Source organism: Clarias gariepinus, chromosome 3 (genome assembly GCF_024256425.1).
Source record: "Clarias gariepinus isolate MV-2021 ecotype Netherlands chromosome 3, CGAR_prim_01v2, whole genome shotgun sequence".
Lineage (NCBI taxonomy): Eukaryota > Metazoa > Chordata > Actinopteri > Siluriformes > Clariidae > Clarias > Clarias gariepinus.
Genome location: NC_071102.1, coordinates 14,385,740 through 14,400,422, shown reverse-complemented (window position 1 = coordinate 14,400,422; position 14,683 = coordinate 14,385,740). Strand labels below are relative to the sequence as shown.

General features: G+C 44.3%; 1 protein-coding gene across 1 annotated transcript in view; it reads left to right on the top strand.

Annotated features, from left to right (window-relative positions):
• Positions 1–1,158: 1,158 nt before the first annotated feature.
• The window catches only part of LOC128519672 (ADP-ribosyl cyclase/cyclic ADP-ribose hydrolase 1-like), a 44,135-nt gene continuing 30,610 nt past the window's right edge, over positions 1,159–14,683 (top strand). The window contains exon 1 of the mRNA XM_053493490.1: positions 1,159–1,360. Coding sequence (XP_053349465.1) covers positions 1,159–1,360 — 202 coding nt within the window. The remainder of the gene's footprint in view (positions 1,361–14,683) is intronic.

The window sequence follows — 14,683 nt, the reverse complement described above, 5'->3', positions numbered from 1 at the left end:
TATAGATACTAACTAGACGCTACAGAAAGAACAGTCTGGCACAGTTGTGTTTTGTTGTCAGGTACCTTTAGTTGCTTTTATTTATTTTATTGGAGATAAATTTTTATTTTGTGGAGACATTATCCAAGAGAAGGTTCATTTGACAATGCTGACATTATTACTGCTGATCTTTTAATTAATCAAGGTTATGGTGATCCAAAGTGGGACAGTCAATATATGAAAAAAGCATTTACTACATGGCGTGATTTAAAACCGAAGTGGGATGGTGAGTGCTCTAAAAATGTGATAGCTAAAAATGGTAAAGATAATATTCGTAAGTGTAAACTGACCACCAACTCCAAACCACTCATACATGCTTTTCCTGTTCTCACTACTAAGGTGGAATCACCTATTGTCTCTGCTCCCCCTAGCTATTCTTCAACCATGGAGACACATAGCTCTCAAGGTGGGGGCCATGGTATGGTAAAATCAAAAGGTGTTGTCTCTAATGTGGCAGATAAGTCATTACAAAGGCCAAAGAACACTTATAGTACACCTAATTATGCATAACCCTTTGTTACATATGGTTTGTTACATATCTGCTATCCACAGCATTGTTTCTAGCCTTCCTAAACTATCTGATGTTCACTTATTTTGTGATCAACTTAAAAGCACAACACGTTATTCACAGTTGACTGGTCCTGATTTCAGGTGCATTTTAACACGTCTTCCAGGAGCAGAGGTGACGGATTCCTCGCTACAGGAAGACGTGCCCTCTCTTCATCACAAACATGATATACCTATAGATGATGAGGTTGATGCTAATGGGGACACATGGAGCGCTTATTATTCATGGGCAGATTACAAACATGTTAATAACATGTTTATTGAACTTTACCGACATTCATTGAAGCTTTTCTTGTAAAGAAATATCACTCTTCATGTGATCTTTCACAGGTGGCATCTATCAGATAGGAATCAGGTGAATCAGCAACTGCCTTTTTGGTCTAAACACGGAGGACTTCCCTTTGGTCATAATATTCCTCCACATTTCACACAGCTATTTTAAACTACGTTTTGTTAATAATATGAACACTGATTCTGCCAAAACTCTCAAAATTTCTCTAGCAGGAACCGGAAATGAACCTGACATTCAAATCTTGGGACGGATGGTGCGCGATGTGGATGCTGCAGGTGCCTTTATCGCCACTTGCAGCGGAAACTCTAATCAAACTCTTGCCGCTGTCTATGATCATGGTTCACGACAACATGTCCAACAGCACTGGGAACGGCAATGCAAACAGACAATATGCAATTATTGCAAGGCAGAAGGACATTGGGCACGTGACTGTAGAGAAAAAAAGAACCATATGGAAAATGGGTATGTCTCTTCTACTTCACAGGCTCACCAAATGCATAAGACCACCCCATCAGATACTATGGGCCCAACCAGGCCTACACATGTTAAAACACAATGGGAATTTCGCCCATAGGGCTGCCCACAGAGCAGGAACCCCACAGTAAGTATGTTGAACTTGGTACTAAATAATAGAAAAAAACACAAACCACAAAAACCTACCCATTTTAATGTTAAATATCAATGGTACTCCTTATCCTTTTATGGTAGATACTGGAGCTACATGCTTTTCTTTTAGTGGTTCTCAGTACCGCGGACCTGTTTCAGCATCCACTATCAGCTCTGTAAGGATTGATGGGGTCCCAGTTTCATGCCCTAAAACTTTTCAACTTCCTTTAACTAGCCCAGGTGATTAAAATTTGCATTTCCGTCATCGATTTGTTGTGATACCCTCATCTCTATTCAATTTACTAGGCCGAGATGTACTGTCTAAATTAGGCTGTTCTATATCCTTTGCAGAGGGCAAAACTGTTTTAAAGACCCCTAATAATCTGACTATGTTCTTTGATGTGATCCCACAGGTTGATTCTACTGGTGAATCTATTGTCATCCCATTCTACTTGTCTTCTGTACCTCCGAGGTTGTGGTCTACCCATGCTAATGAAGTGGGCACAGTTTGCACTACACCATACACAGCAAAACTTAAAATACTGACACCTGTGTATTGTAAACAATACCCTCTTTTACCAGATAAAGAGGCAGGCATTGAGAAAGTGATTTTGTCATTAATACAACAAGGTGCCCTAGTTCCTACCCAATCTCCACACAATACACCTGTTATGGCTCTGTGTATATTTATTAATTTGTGTGTAACACCAATCTGCCAGGGGGTCTGCAGATGGAAATTAGCCTTAGGCTATAATCTGACATATTTACATTTGTGAAAATGTTCATTAATATGTATTGTCCCTTCTTTTTCTCAAATAAATAATAATAATAATAATCCTATACAAAAGGCAGGTGGAAAAGAATGGAGATTTACCCAAGATTTGCGCAATATTAATGATATTGTAATTCCTGCCAGTTCTATTGTTCCAGACGTCCCATCCATCTTGACGTCAATACCTCCAAATCATACATATTTTACAGTAGTTAATTTGTGTTTTGCCTTTTTCAGTGTCCCTGTCAGTGAGCAGACGCAGCCTATATTCCCTTTCACCTTTAAAAACCAACAACTGACCTGGACTCATCTTCCTCAAGGGTTCATAGACTCTCCAGCTGTGTTCTCCTCTGTTGTAAGAGATGCTATGGCTTCCCTGACCCTGCCTGAGAAAGTCCGCCTTCTGTTATACGCCGACGACATCCTCCTCTCAGCTGAAACTAAGGACTTATGTCGCAAACATTCACTGCGCATGCTGACACATCTGGCTGATTTGGATTCAAGGCTTTACTCACTAAGCTTCAATTTTGCTTACGGCAGGTCTTCTATCTGGAATTCACAATCGCCCAGGGACAGAGAACATTATCTGCTGATCGCATTCAATCTGTTGTCGAGATTCGTCCACCGCCACGAAGCGAGCAATGATGAGCTTTCTTGGACTTATAAACTATTGTAGGCAGATCATTCCTGACTGTTACTACTATGAGTAAGACTATGAATAAGATATTGCGCCAGTCATGCTCCTCCACTCAACCAGACAAAATCACATGGACATCTGAGATGAAGGACTCTTTTTGTTACCTCAAGCTATCTCTAAGTATCGGCCAGTTGCATACTTATCTAAAACCCTAGATCCTGTAGCATCAGGACTTCCTGCTTGTCTGCAAGCTGTGGCTGCCTCTGCTCTCATTGTCACGGATGCTAAAAAGATTGTTCTCTTGTACCCCTTAATATTACACTCTTCTCACCAAGTTATAACGATCCTTAATAATATTCAAACACAGCACATGACAGCTCAACGTCGTTCAGGATACGAAGCTATTCTTTGTGCCACACACAATCTAACTATTAAACCAATATTGACACCCAAAACTCCGGCTGTACTTCTACACCGTCTCATGACACTCTGTGGCCCTGATCAGACCCAACCAAACTGGGCTGATCATGACTGTTTACATGAGATCACCACTTCCTCGGCAGTACGCTCCGATTTATCTACCACTCCTTTAGAGCATGGCACCCATATTTATGTTGATGGCTCTTGTTCGAGGCCTAATGATAATGTGACATATTGCGGCTATTCTATTTGTCAACTGCCCAATATTGTATTAGAAGCTTATTTGTTGCCTCTTCTTTCAGCGCAAGCTGCTAAACTTACCGCTCTTACCCATGCATGCCTCCTATTTAAAAATCAACCTGTTACTATCTTTACGGATTCGCGTTATGCTTATGGTGTCACACACGATTTTGGAAAGATTTGGGCTTCGCGAGGTTTTAAATCAGCCAATGGAAAGCCTATTTCACATGATACTCTTGTAACTGATCTTTTACAAACTAGTTGGCTTCCCTCACAATTGGATATAGTGAAGGTCAAAGGTCATGCATCTGGTGACTCTAAAGAGGTTTTTGGTAATTATTTAGCTGATGAATTTGCCAAATGGGCCGCCAAAAAAGCACCTTTGTTCCCACAGGTTTGTAGGGATACAGTATTCTCTTTGACGTCCCATGTCTCGGTCCCAAGTTTGTCATCTGACATTGACATAGCCTTCTTGCAAACCCATTCATCACCCGAAGATCTACATTTTTTGTCCTACTGTAAGTGTTCACCTGGCAGCGATATGCTAATTTGGGATGAGACCGGCCATATAGCTCTTCCAGCATCTGTCCTCCCGTTATTAGTGCGACATTTTCATGGTATTTCACATGTCGCAAAACGGGGGGTAATCCGTATGATTGAGGACAGATTCTGCATTCGCAATATCAAACAGGCTACACTTTTTCTCTTAGATTTCTGTTTGATCTGTGCTCGCGCAAATACACAAGGACAACATGTTAAACATGATGCCTTGCCGATGCCTATAGCACCATTTCAATGTTTACAAATTGACTTTACACACATGCCACCTGTCAGAAATCTTAAATATATGCTTGTAATTGTGGACAGATTTTTTAAATGGGTAGAAGCATTTCCATGCTCAAAAGAAAATGCAACAATAGTAGTTAAAATTCTGGCTAAAGAAATCATTCCTAGATATGGTATTCCAACATCTATTGACAGTTATAATGGCACGCCCTTCATCTCCAAAGTGACACAAAAATTGTCAATTTTGAAGCATTGATTGGAAATTTCACATCCCCTACCATCCCCAAAGTTCTGGTGTGGTAGAAAGGATGAACAGAACAATCAAAGATAGGTTGACCAAAACCATGATGGATACAGGTAAGAACTGGGTTGACCTGTTACCTTCTGTGCTTTGTGAAATTAGAATGACACCCAATTCTACAACCAAACTTTCACCATTTGAGATTATAATGGGACAACCATTCCCCACCCCCTGGGTAAAAGGTAACCCTGGTGTTTCCCTTACAGGTGATCTGGATGTGATTGTCGGCGATTATACGCAAGCACTCATTGAAAAAATGAACAATGTTCATGGTAATGTCTCTGCTTCTCTCCCTCTGCCTACAGACAAGCCTTCTCATTCTTTCATCCCAGGTGATACAGTGCTGGTGAAAAGTTTGAATCCCAGGAAGGTGGGGGACGCTGCCTACAGTACACCTACAACTGTAATTGCAGTGACTTGCACAGCTGTTCTCACAGATTCACAGCCACAGTGGATTCACGCCAGCTGTGTGAAGAATGCACCGCAGACGACTCTGACTGCTTGAGATAATCGACCACTACTTCACTAGATCTCCTAGCCTGCACCGAGGGTTAGTGGAGCGACACACCCCCTGAAGGCACCTCAAAAGGGGGCTTTCGTCGCTTCTCACCTTTTTCACACACACATATAGGTTCAACTTTGTATTAGTTTTTTTCCCACATTTTATTGTATTTTGTGCCAACGCCTGATGACCTATGTACTGTTAATTTTATTTCTAATTGTGATTCTAGAAGTGATTTAATCCTGACCATCTTCTCTATAACTGTTCTATCTATTCTCTTTATCATCCTTCTTATTATCATCTTTGCTGACTTTACTAATTATGAATCTCTGCTTCTTCACGTTAATATTTCTTGCTATGTTAACTAATTGACATTCACAAATTCTTTTAGAATTTAAGGGGGCAACTGTTAGAATTATTTTATATATAAAGGAGTAATTTCTACTCTTCCTCATTGATCTGATGTTAACGTGTTAAATCTTTTCTGCTGCTATCGTCCTGTCTCCTCTTACATTTGCTCTTTAAGGTGTCAACGCTCCCACGCTCACCTTCCCATTCTCTCTTTATGTCTCTCTCCCCCTCTCTCTCTCTCTCCCCCTCTGTCTCCTTCCCCCTCTCCCCCTAACTCGAGCCAACATCTTGTGATCTGTCTCTGGATGGACACCTTTCTATCTTCCTCTCCTTTGATTCTTCAGGATCTCACCAGGACATTTACAATGGTTCATGTTCTTTGTAGTTACATATGTTTATGGCACAGGCGTTTGGTCAAACATATATAAACCCCATCTTTTGCTGTTAATAAACAGAGACCTTTCTGACAGACAACGTGTGTGTTTGACTGGGTCTCTCCTGGTGCCAAAGAAGCTTGCATTCTTTTTAGCATCTGGTTAAACCGCTCCACTAAGCCATCAGTCTGGGGGTGATAAACAGAGGTCTGAAGCTGTTTTATCTGCAGCAGCCGGCAGATATCCAACATCAGTTGACATAAACGGTGTGCCCTGGTCCGTGAGGTTCCCTTTCAAAGGCTACACTCGATGCTGCGTGAAAACGCTATGGGAAACATCTTGTCATGTTGCCGGTTGTGAAGCATGTGTGTATCAAACACGCCAAATTTTGGCTTATATAACCTCGGTCGGGTGACGTCATCTGATGAGACGCACCTGCAGGTTATAAATAGGAGTGAACCGGAAACATTCCTCAGATTGATTTGTCTGAACGGACGTCCGGTCACGTAGGCAGTGCGGCATTGGGACGCAGCATCTCGTTCCCGCCTTTTCAGGGAACAGGGTTACAGCAAAGTAACCCGAGACGTTCCCTTTCAAAGGCTACACTCGATGCTGCGTGAAAACGCTATGGGAACGAGAATACCAACGCCGCCGCACTGCAAGTGTCTGGACCCCAAGGTTGTGTAGCGTGTTGTGACCTTCAAAGCCGAGAAGGTCTCAGAACTATATCTGGGAAGCTGACTCAAGGACCTGTGAGCCCGGAGTGACAAGAACATCCAGATTATAAAATCTAACAAATGTGTGCGGAAAGAACCACGGCGCCGCATCACACACTTGCTGCAGGGGAATACCTTCTGCTAGTGAGTGCCCACGCCTCATAGGAGAGGTCAATAGCATCTCTCACCCAGTGTAGGGGCGGCCATCACCCCCCCCCCCCGGTTGCAGCCCCAAAACATGTAAAGGCTGCTCTGACTTATGCCACTGGCTGATGCGGTGGATGTAAATCTGAAGAGCACGTACTGGACACAGTAAGTCTCTCCTGCTCCGAAGCTGTAAAAGGTGGAGGACAGAAGGCTTCAAAAACAGTAGGGTGCATGTTGAGAATGGAATTTTCGAAAGATAGTTCAGTGAGGATGCAAAATGGCCCTGACTAGCCTAGGCAGGATGGGGAGACTGACAGATCTCCAATCCTCTCAGAGAGGTAACGGCCCTTAGAAAAACCATCTTAAAGGTCAGAAACCTGAGGCGCTGACTCTAGTGGTTAAAAAAAAACGGTGTCAATTGGCTCTTCGAGCACGATAGATAAAACCCACAAAAGAGACCATGTCACAGTAACCCCATATACATTCCATTTGAAGGCATAAGCTCTTCTAGGGGAGGGAGCCCTAGCACTTAGAATAGTCTTAATTACGCTGGCTGGAAGACCAGCTTGACTTAGTTGGTCCCGTTCAGGGACTGAACAGGAAGGTTCCAAAACTCGGGCCGGGGATAAAATATTGTCCCCTGCGTCTGAGACAGAAGATCCCACCTCATTGGAATCACCCTTGGTAGGCCGTTAAAGAGGGATACTAGATCCGAGCACCACACTCTGGTCGGCCAACAGGGCACTATCAATAAGAGGCGCAAACACTGTTGATGTTGACCCTTGCCAAGACTCCCGGGAGCAGAGCTATCAGGAAAAGCGCATAAAGGCATAACCAGGGCCATGTACGGGCCACGTGAGCTAGCTATTTAGCGGCGCGAGCACAGTCCGCCCTGGCGATTAATATATGAGACTGCCATAAAGTTGTCCACCCGCACTAGGACATGGTAGCCACAACTTCTTAGCCACAACTAAAATGCTCTCATGTGCAGAAGGCCCAAAGGTGTCACCGTGGATACAGCTGCCATAAGAGCTAAGATCTGTGAAAGTGATGGTCACTTTCTGGTCTAGCTTGATTTCCTTGAGGGTGTTGAGAATAGATTTGACACGAGCGGGAGACAGCTGTGCCCGCTTAGATCGAATCCCATGTGACACCCAATGTGTTGTCCTCTGAACAGAAAAGAGCACGCTTTTCGTGGCTTTGGGTCTCAATCCTAAGAAACAAAGATGAGCTAGGATGACATGCTGATGTCAAAGCGCTAGCTACTGAGACTGGGCCAGCCAGTCGTCTATGTAATTCAAATACGGATGCCCTGGAGTCGTAAGCGCCAGAACTACATCCATGCATTTCATATATGTGCGGGTGAGAGAGCTAGACCAAATGGAAGGACCCGATACTGGTAAGCTTCGACCCCGAAAGCGACCTTAGAAACCTCCTGTGTTGTGGCAATATTTCTATATGAAGTAAACGTCCTCTAATCAAATCAATCGCTTGGTAGGATTTGAGAGCAATCACTTTGACAGTCAACATTTTGAAGCTGTATTTATTTATTTTAGATAGCGGAACAGCCTGCGAAATTCTAAAAATTGGTCGTAGCCCCCCGTTCCTCTTGGGAACCAAGAAATACCGACTGTAGTAGCCTGACTCACTGTCTAGTAGGGGAACATGTTCCATGGCCCCATTCCCCAGCAACTTCTGTCAGCAGATACGCATGTTCCGGTTTCACAGAAGTGAAGACCACGCCGTTAAAACACGGAGGGTGATGTAAGAACTGCATCCTGTTGTTTCTCTCTACAGTGCTTAGTACCCAAGGAGATATGCTTGGCAGTAGTTTCCACGCTGCCAGTTTCTCTGAAAGGGGCAAAAGTCTTGTCGGCTCGGTTAAACGGGGTAGGGGGTTGAGATGTTAGATGTTCAGCATCCTGAAACATGGCAGGAAAAACCGAAGAGCTAACACTTTATTGGAGACTGGTGTTGCCCGAAACACCAATGGTGGCGGAGCAAAAACACCGACCTCCTGGGGTGCCAGGGAGAACACTTCATTCTCGAAAGAATTCTGCGTGCCTCTCCCCATTGGGGAGCCACCCCCATGGTCCTGGGCACATGAACCTCAGGGCTTCTTTGTGAAGAAGACAATATGCCAGTCTGAGCTCTTTTAAAGTGGATTGCAAAGCGTGGCGCGACGCACCCCAATCGTTACGAGGGCGTGCCCGGCTCAAAAACATTCTTCTTGTGTTTCACGCCTTGCAAGCGTAAGACCCGGTCAAGACTGGGTGGCCGACAGTCTCGACTCTTGAGCATGGCGGGGAAGGAATTTCTGGAGGCTTGTTCATATAACTTCGCCTCATGAACCTAGTGGCGAACAAGTTAACGACATCGCCAAACAGGCCGAAAGGCGAAATAGGGGCATCAAGGAGAAATGCGCAATCCTATGCTTAATGCCGCTGAGATTCAGCCATAAGTCTGTGGCCCGGCATAATTCCAGAACGCCCTATACTGAAGAGCCCCGCCAGTACTCAAGTCTCTCAGCAGGTCAGCCTGGTAGACCTGCAAAACCGTCATGGTGTGCAATGGAGCAACAACCAGACCTGCCGCCTGAAAAGCCTTTCCCTCCAGGAAAGATAAAAGTCTACACAGCTTGAAAGGAAGTATTAGCTTTTCAGGGAGAATGATGTCCCAGGAGAGAGATAGTCTGGAAGCGTCTCTTCTATCTGAGCGTCATCATATAACCCTGCGCTTTCACCTCAACTATATTTAAACAAATAAATAAAGTAGATGGCAGGAAAACAAAGGATAAATACAGCTTACTCCATGAAAGGGTTAACTTATATGGAGATTGCTAAGAAAAAGGGAGAGAGCATTGTTGAGGCTCTGCCCCCCGGCCACCCGACAGAACCTGCCGTCTGTTTTTTTTTTTTTTTTTAGTGCTTGGGTGCTATTTCCATCTCCGCGGAGCGAGAGAGAATGTTTATCCTTGCCCATTTACAAGAAGCGCAGCGCGCGCTTGCGAGCGGACAGAGGGATTTCCCGATCCAATGAGGAAGTGAGAGATAGGAGTTTTAAATCCGTCTCCCACAGCTCTGCTGGATACACGCATTTTAAGCCCCAGGAATGCGCCGCGGCCCGGTGCTTCTCAAGGAATGCACATTTATACATGTTGAATAAGCACTCTCTTTGTGGTGCTGTGCGAAACGCACGCCGATTTGAGGCGCTATATTTCAGTCATAATATAATAACATATTTTTGCATTGTAGTGGACGGTGCGCGCACAACCTATCGCGGGCGAGCCTCTGAATACGCCATTTTATTGGAGGTGGGGTTAAAAAACCTCACACCGGCAGACAGGGACGTGCACAGACATTTTGAGGGGCAGGGGCTCAAGTGAAATAAAGGGCACTTCTCATAATTACGTTTTTTTTTTCTTTTTTTAAACAAAAAAGTATATTTATTAACGCAACACTGACTTCCTTTTTAAAAAAAGAATTAAAAAAGTTAATTTTATCTTCCTCAAACTCATTCAATTGTTTAATTTTTAAAAGATGTCTACAAAATAATGAGTTCACACAGAAACCATGGTCTTCTTAGTATTCACTAGGTTTATAGAGCAGCAAAGGAAACCATTCCACAATGTGCATGTTTTGAAAACATTTTCTATGCTACTAGTTTCAAGTATATATTTAGATTAGAATAACCAAAACTAGAGAGGTACATTTCCTGAAGAAAATGTGAGTGGTGCTTGCCGTGGCGAAACTCTGGCCCTCCATATCTCTACGACAATGGGATCTTGATAGCAACATGCTAATATAGCTAGCATCAAGCTAGCACCATGCTAATCAGCTAAACATCATGCTAATTACACTAGCATGATGCTAGGAACATTCTATACATGTTATTAGCGAAAAGTTAGCATAATGCTAGCGACATGCTAATAGCGTTAGCATCATGCTAGCGATGTGCTGATGAAATTAGCATAACGCTAGCAAGATGCTAATTTTGTTAGCAACATGCTAGCAAAATGCTAATCGCGTTAGCATCATGCTAACAGCATGATAATGAAGGTGCTAGGGGGCGTGGCTTATGAGCATGATGATACATGCAAAAGAGTGTCTCTACGACAGTCGGTTCCACAGTTAAATTAATGTTAAGTCTGTGGGTGACTTTTTAAGTCACCCACCCCTTAAAAAGGTCACAGCACCCTGTTCCCAAAGATGGGCTGCACGGTTTGACACCTCACTCATGGTACTCGGTCAAAGTTGGTCTCAATGTTAAGTCTGTGGGTGGTTAATTGCCCCCGCAGGGGGCAATTAACCACCCACCCCTTCAAACAGTCAGAGCACCCTACTCCCAAATAAGCCGCACGGTTTGACACCTCATTCATGGGTCTACGACGAACAGTGCAAGACTCAGTCAAAGTTGTTCTCAGTGTTAAGTTTGTGGGCGGTTAATTACCCCCTGCGGAGGCAATTAACCACCCACCCCTTAGAAAAGTCACAGCACCCCGTTCCCGAAAGTGGGACGCACGGTTTGACACCTCATTCATGGGTCTACGACGAACGGTTTGGGACTCAGTCAAAGTTGATCTCAATGTTAAGTCTGTGGGTGATTAATTGCCCCCTGCGGGGCCAATTAACCACCCACCCCTTCGGTAAATCTGACGTTTCTACAAATTTCACTCTCTGCGCTACAATCCGTCAAAGTTGGCCTCAATGTTAAGTCTATGGGATTTTTTGGCCGGTTAATTGCCCCCTGCGGGGGCAATTGACCGCCCACCCCTTATAAAAGTCATAGCACCCCATTCCCGTATAAGCCGCACGATTTGACACCTCACTCATGGGTCTATGACAAACGGTGCGGGACTAGTTACGCGCCAAACTTTTGTACGGAAGAATTTTGCAAGATAACAATAGTGATGCTTTGCAAGCACCACTAATAACTGCATCAAGCAGAGGGGTGTGTTTTACTAATCATTTGTTTATTTTTTCCACAGGGCACTACATCATTTTATTTATTTTGGTGTTATCAGAAAACACTTTTAAATCAACACAAATATTCACGCTAAACTGAAGAGGGTTGTTGCTGGTATTTTGTTAACTTCACTGAAAAACTGATTGAAAAAATACAGCAACTTAATAAAATTATTACAGTTTATGCCATGATATATGCTTATTAGTAACTTTATTAAGCTTATTTAGTAAGCCTCTTACTAACTTATTTTATTACATTATGGCTTGGTTGAATTTCAATGTAGAATGCGGTCTGTTATTTCTTGATAAAAGACCGCTGTGCGGAGTATAACAGAACATGAAGAACAGAGCTTTGCTATGGACTCACAGGATTCTAACCGTAGAGACGGAGTGTACTATTTTTTTTAGCGGAAGCAATACAATCGGGCTTAAATCAATAAACTCCCTTTTAATATTTTGTGTCAAAATAATTATTTATTTTCTAGGTAGTTATGTAATAAGCGGGAAAATATATAGCAATTATCCCTTACACATTAGCTAGTCTACTGTAGTAGCTCATGAGGCATGCATGCTAGCAAAACACAGGTTAACTATATATTTGTCTTTGGCTAATCAGCAGTAAATTCGAACCTTATTTGAGGCACTGGTGGTTTAATCTTTTGTTTCATCACTTTTGTTTGCTTCAGAACTCCTGACCTGATATTTAGATATACTATTCTTCAATAAATATATTTGTTTGACAGGGAAGCTGTGCGCAAACAGGAAAAAAAAAAAAAGCACCCCAGAAAAAAGGGCACTTTCTCTCCAGGAATAAAAAGGGCAGGTGCTCAAGCCCCCTTTGATCTCTATGTGTGCACGTGGCTGCCGGCAGAAGTAGACTAATGATTATGAATGCGTCTGGGAAAACAGCAAGGAAACTGACTGGCCAAACAAGCACTAACAACAGCTCAAGGACTTGTAAAAAAAATATTATTTAGACTAGCTACTTAAGTTCAATAGGTAATTATTTTATTTGTACAAAGAATGAACTATATTGTTATATAGCTTCTGTTTGTATCGATTTATTGTTTTTATAAAAAAAATTACATTTAAAGACAAAATAGACCTTTAGAATAGGTATTATATAATAATTTTTAAATAAATTAAAAATACACTTCTATCTGTAAAAAAGTAGTTGAAAGTATTCACCAATGTTGCCAAATCCATGATCAATGACACAGCATTACATACTGTACTGTCCCTGTCCTGATTGCCAACACACACACCTGGCTCTTACACCGGTACTACCATTATACTGTGTCACAGTGCCAGTGAATGGCTCCAACAGATACAGATACATGCATATTCTTTAAATAAGCTATTAAGATTTTTTTTTCATGAAGACTTTTCTTTTTTACAACTGTTCAGTCAAGTGACTTTTATTGTCATTATAACCATATTGTCATGCACACTCGAAACGCGACCAGCACTAGGACCCGGAAGTGAAGCGGTCGCGAACCAGGAAGTATAAAAGGAGTAAACAAACCATAGCATCTTGCTCAGTCATTGAGTTTTGGCCCATGTCTCGTCGGAATCGTTCGTCGAATCGTGAGTATTCACTTTATTGGTCTTGCTTTCTGATTGAGTGTGCATTTATAGAACGCGGGTTAGATTGTGTCTTTCCCTTGCTCCCCATTCGTGAGAGTCCTTAGATTAAAGAGCGTGATTATCCTGCCTACTTGTGTTCTTCCACATTTGGGTTTACCATTCACGCTACAAAGGGCTAACCGCTAAAGCTAAGTCTTCTGGTCACCTCAGGTTAGTTTTTGACAGAATGACTGAGCCATCCGCGGTGAACCCAGCGGATCATGCGCGCCTCTGCGACGTGGTAGATCAGCACGCCGAGCTGATCAACAAGCTAACCGGGGAGATCTCTAATCTGCGTCTGGGCCTCCAAGACGTCGCGGCCTTGCGCCGCGAGGTCGCGGAGCTCCGGAAAGAGAACGCGGATCTCCGGGCGACTGTGGATCGCGCGGCTAGCGGGCCTCCCGTCGCGGCGGCCGCGGCGCCGCACCAACCCACCCCCCTCCTTCCGATGTATTTTTGGCACTTCCGGATAAATGGGATGGCACGGACGGGAAGTGTAATGTGTTTTTAACAGCGCTTGATCTGGTGTTTGAGTTTAATGCCACCAGGTACTCCACCGATCGGCTACGCATCGCGCTTCTGGTCTCGTTGCTATCCGGGCAGGCAGCTGAGTGGGCCACGGCAGTTCTCCGGGTGGATACAGACACCGCGCACTCATATAATGAGTTCACCCGCCAACTCCGACTCACTTTCGAACACCCAGCGGGCGAGGTGGAGACCGACACCAAGCTCTACCATCTGCGGCAGGGAGGATTGTCCGTGAGCCGGTACGCAGCTGAATTCCGGACCCTCGCTGTACAGACTGACTGGGGAGATGCCGCGCTCCGGACATCTTTCTACGAGGGACTGGCTCCGCGCATAAAAGACGAGCTTGCCGGGCGAGAGCTTCCTGCCACCCTGGAGGGAATGATCCAGCTCACCCTTCGTATTGACCAGCGCATCCTCTCTCGCCCGAAGCCAGCCCCAAGGACCCTGCCGCCTGCACCCACCTTCTCCTACACCGCACCACGACCACCTACTGCTCTCACCGCTCCTACTACTGGATCTGTCGGATCTCCACCTCCTGCCGTGGTTGACACCGGAGCCGGAGAACCCATGCAACTAGGACGCGCCTCTCTGACCGTGGCGGAACGCGAACGACGGTACAGAGAGGGGTTATGTGCCTATTGTGGGTCAGCGGCACATCACCGGGCGATCTGTCCATTTGTCCGGGAAACGCCCAGCCCCGTTGAGTACGAGGAGAGACTCACCGGGCCCTCTCCACCACGACCAACGCCACCATCTCACGTCTCACGGTCCAGGTAACTCTCCAATTTGGCCACAAACGAGTTCGAAGTACTGCG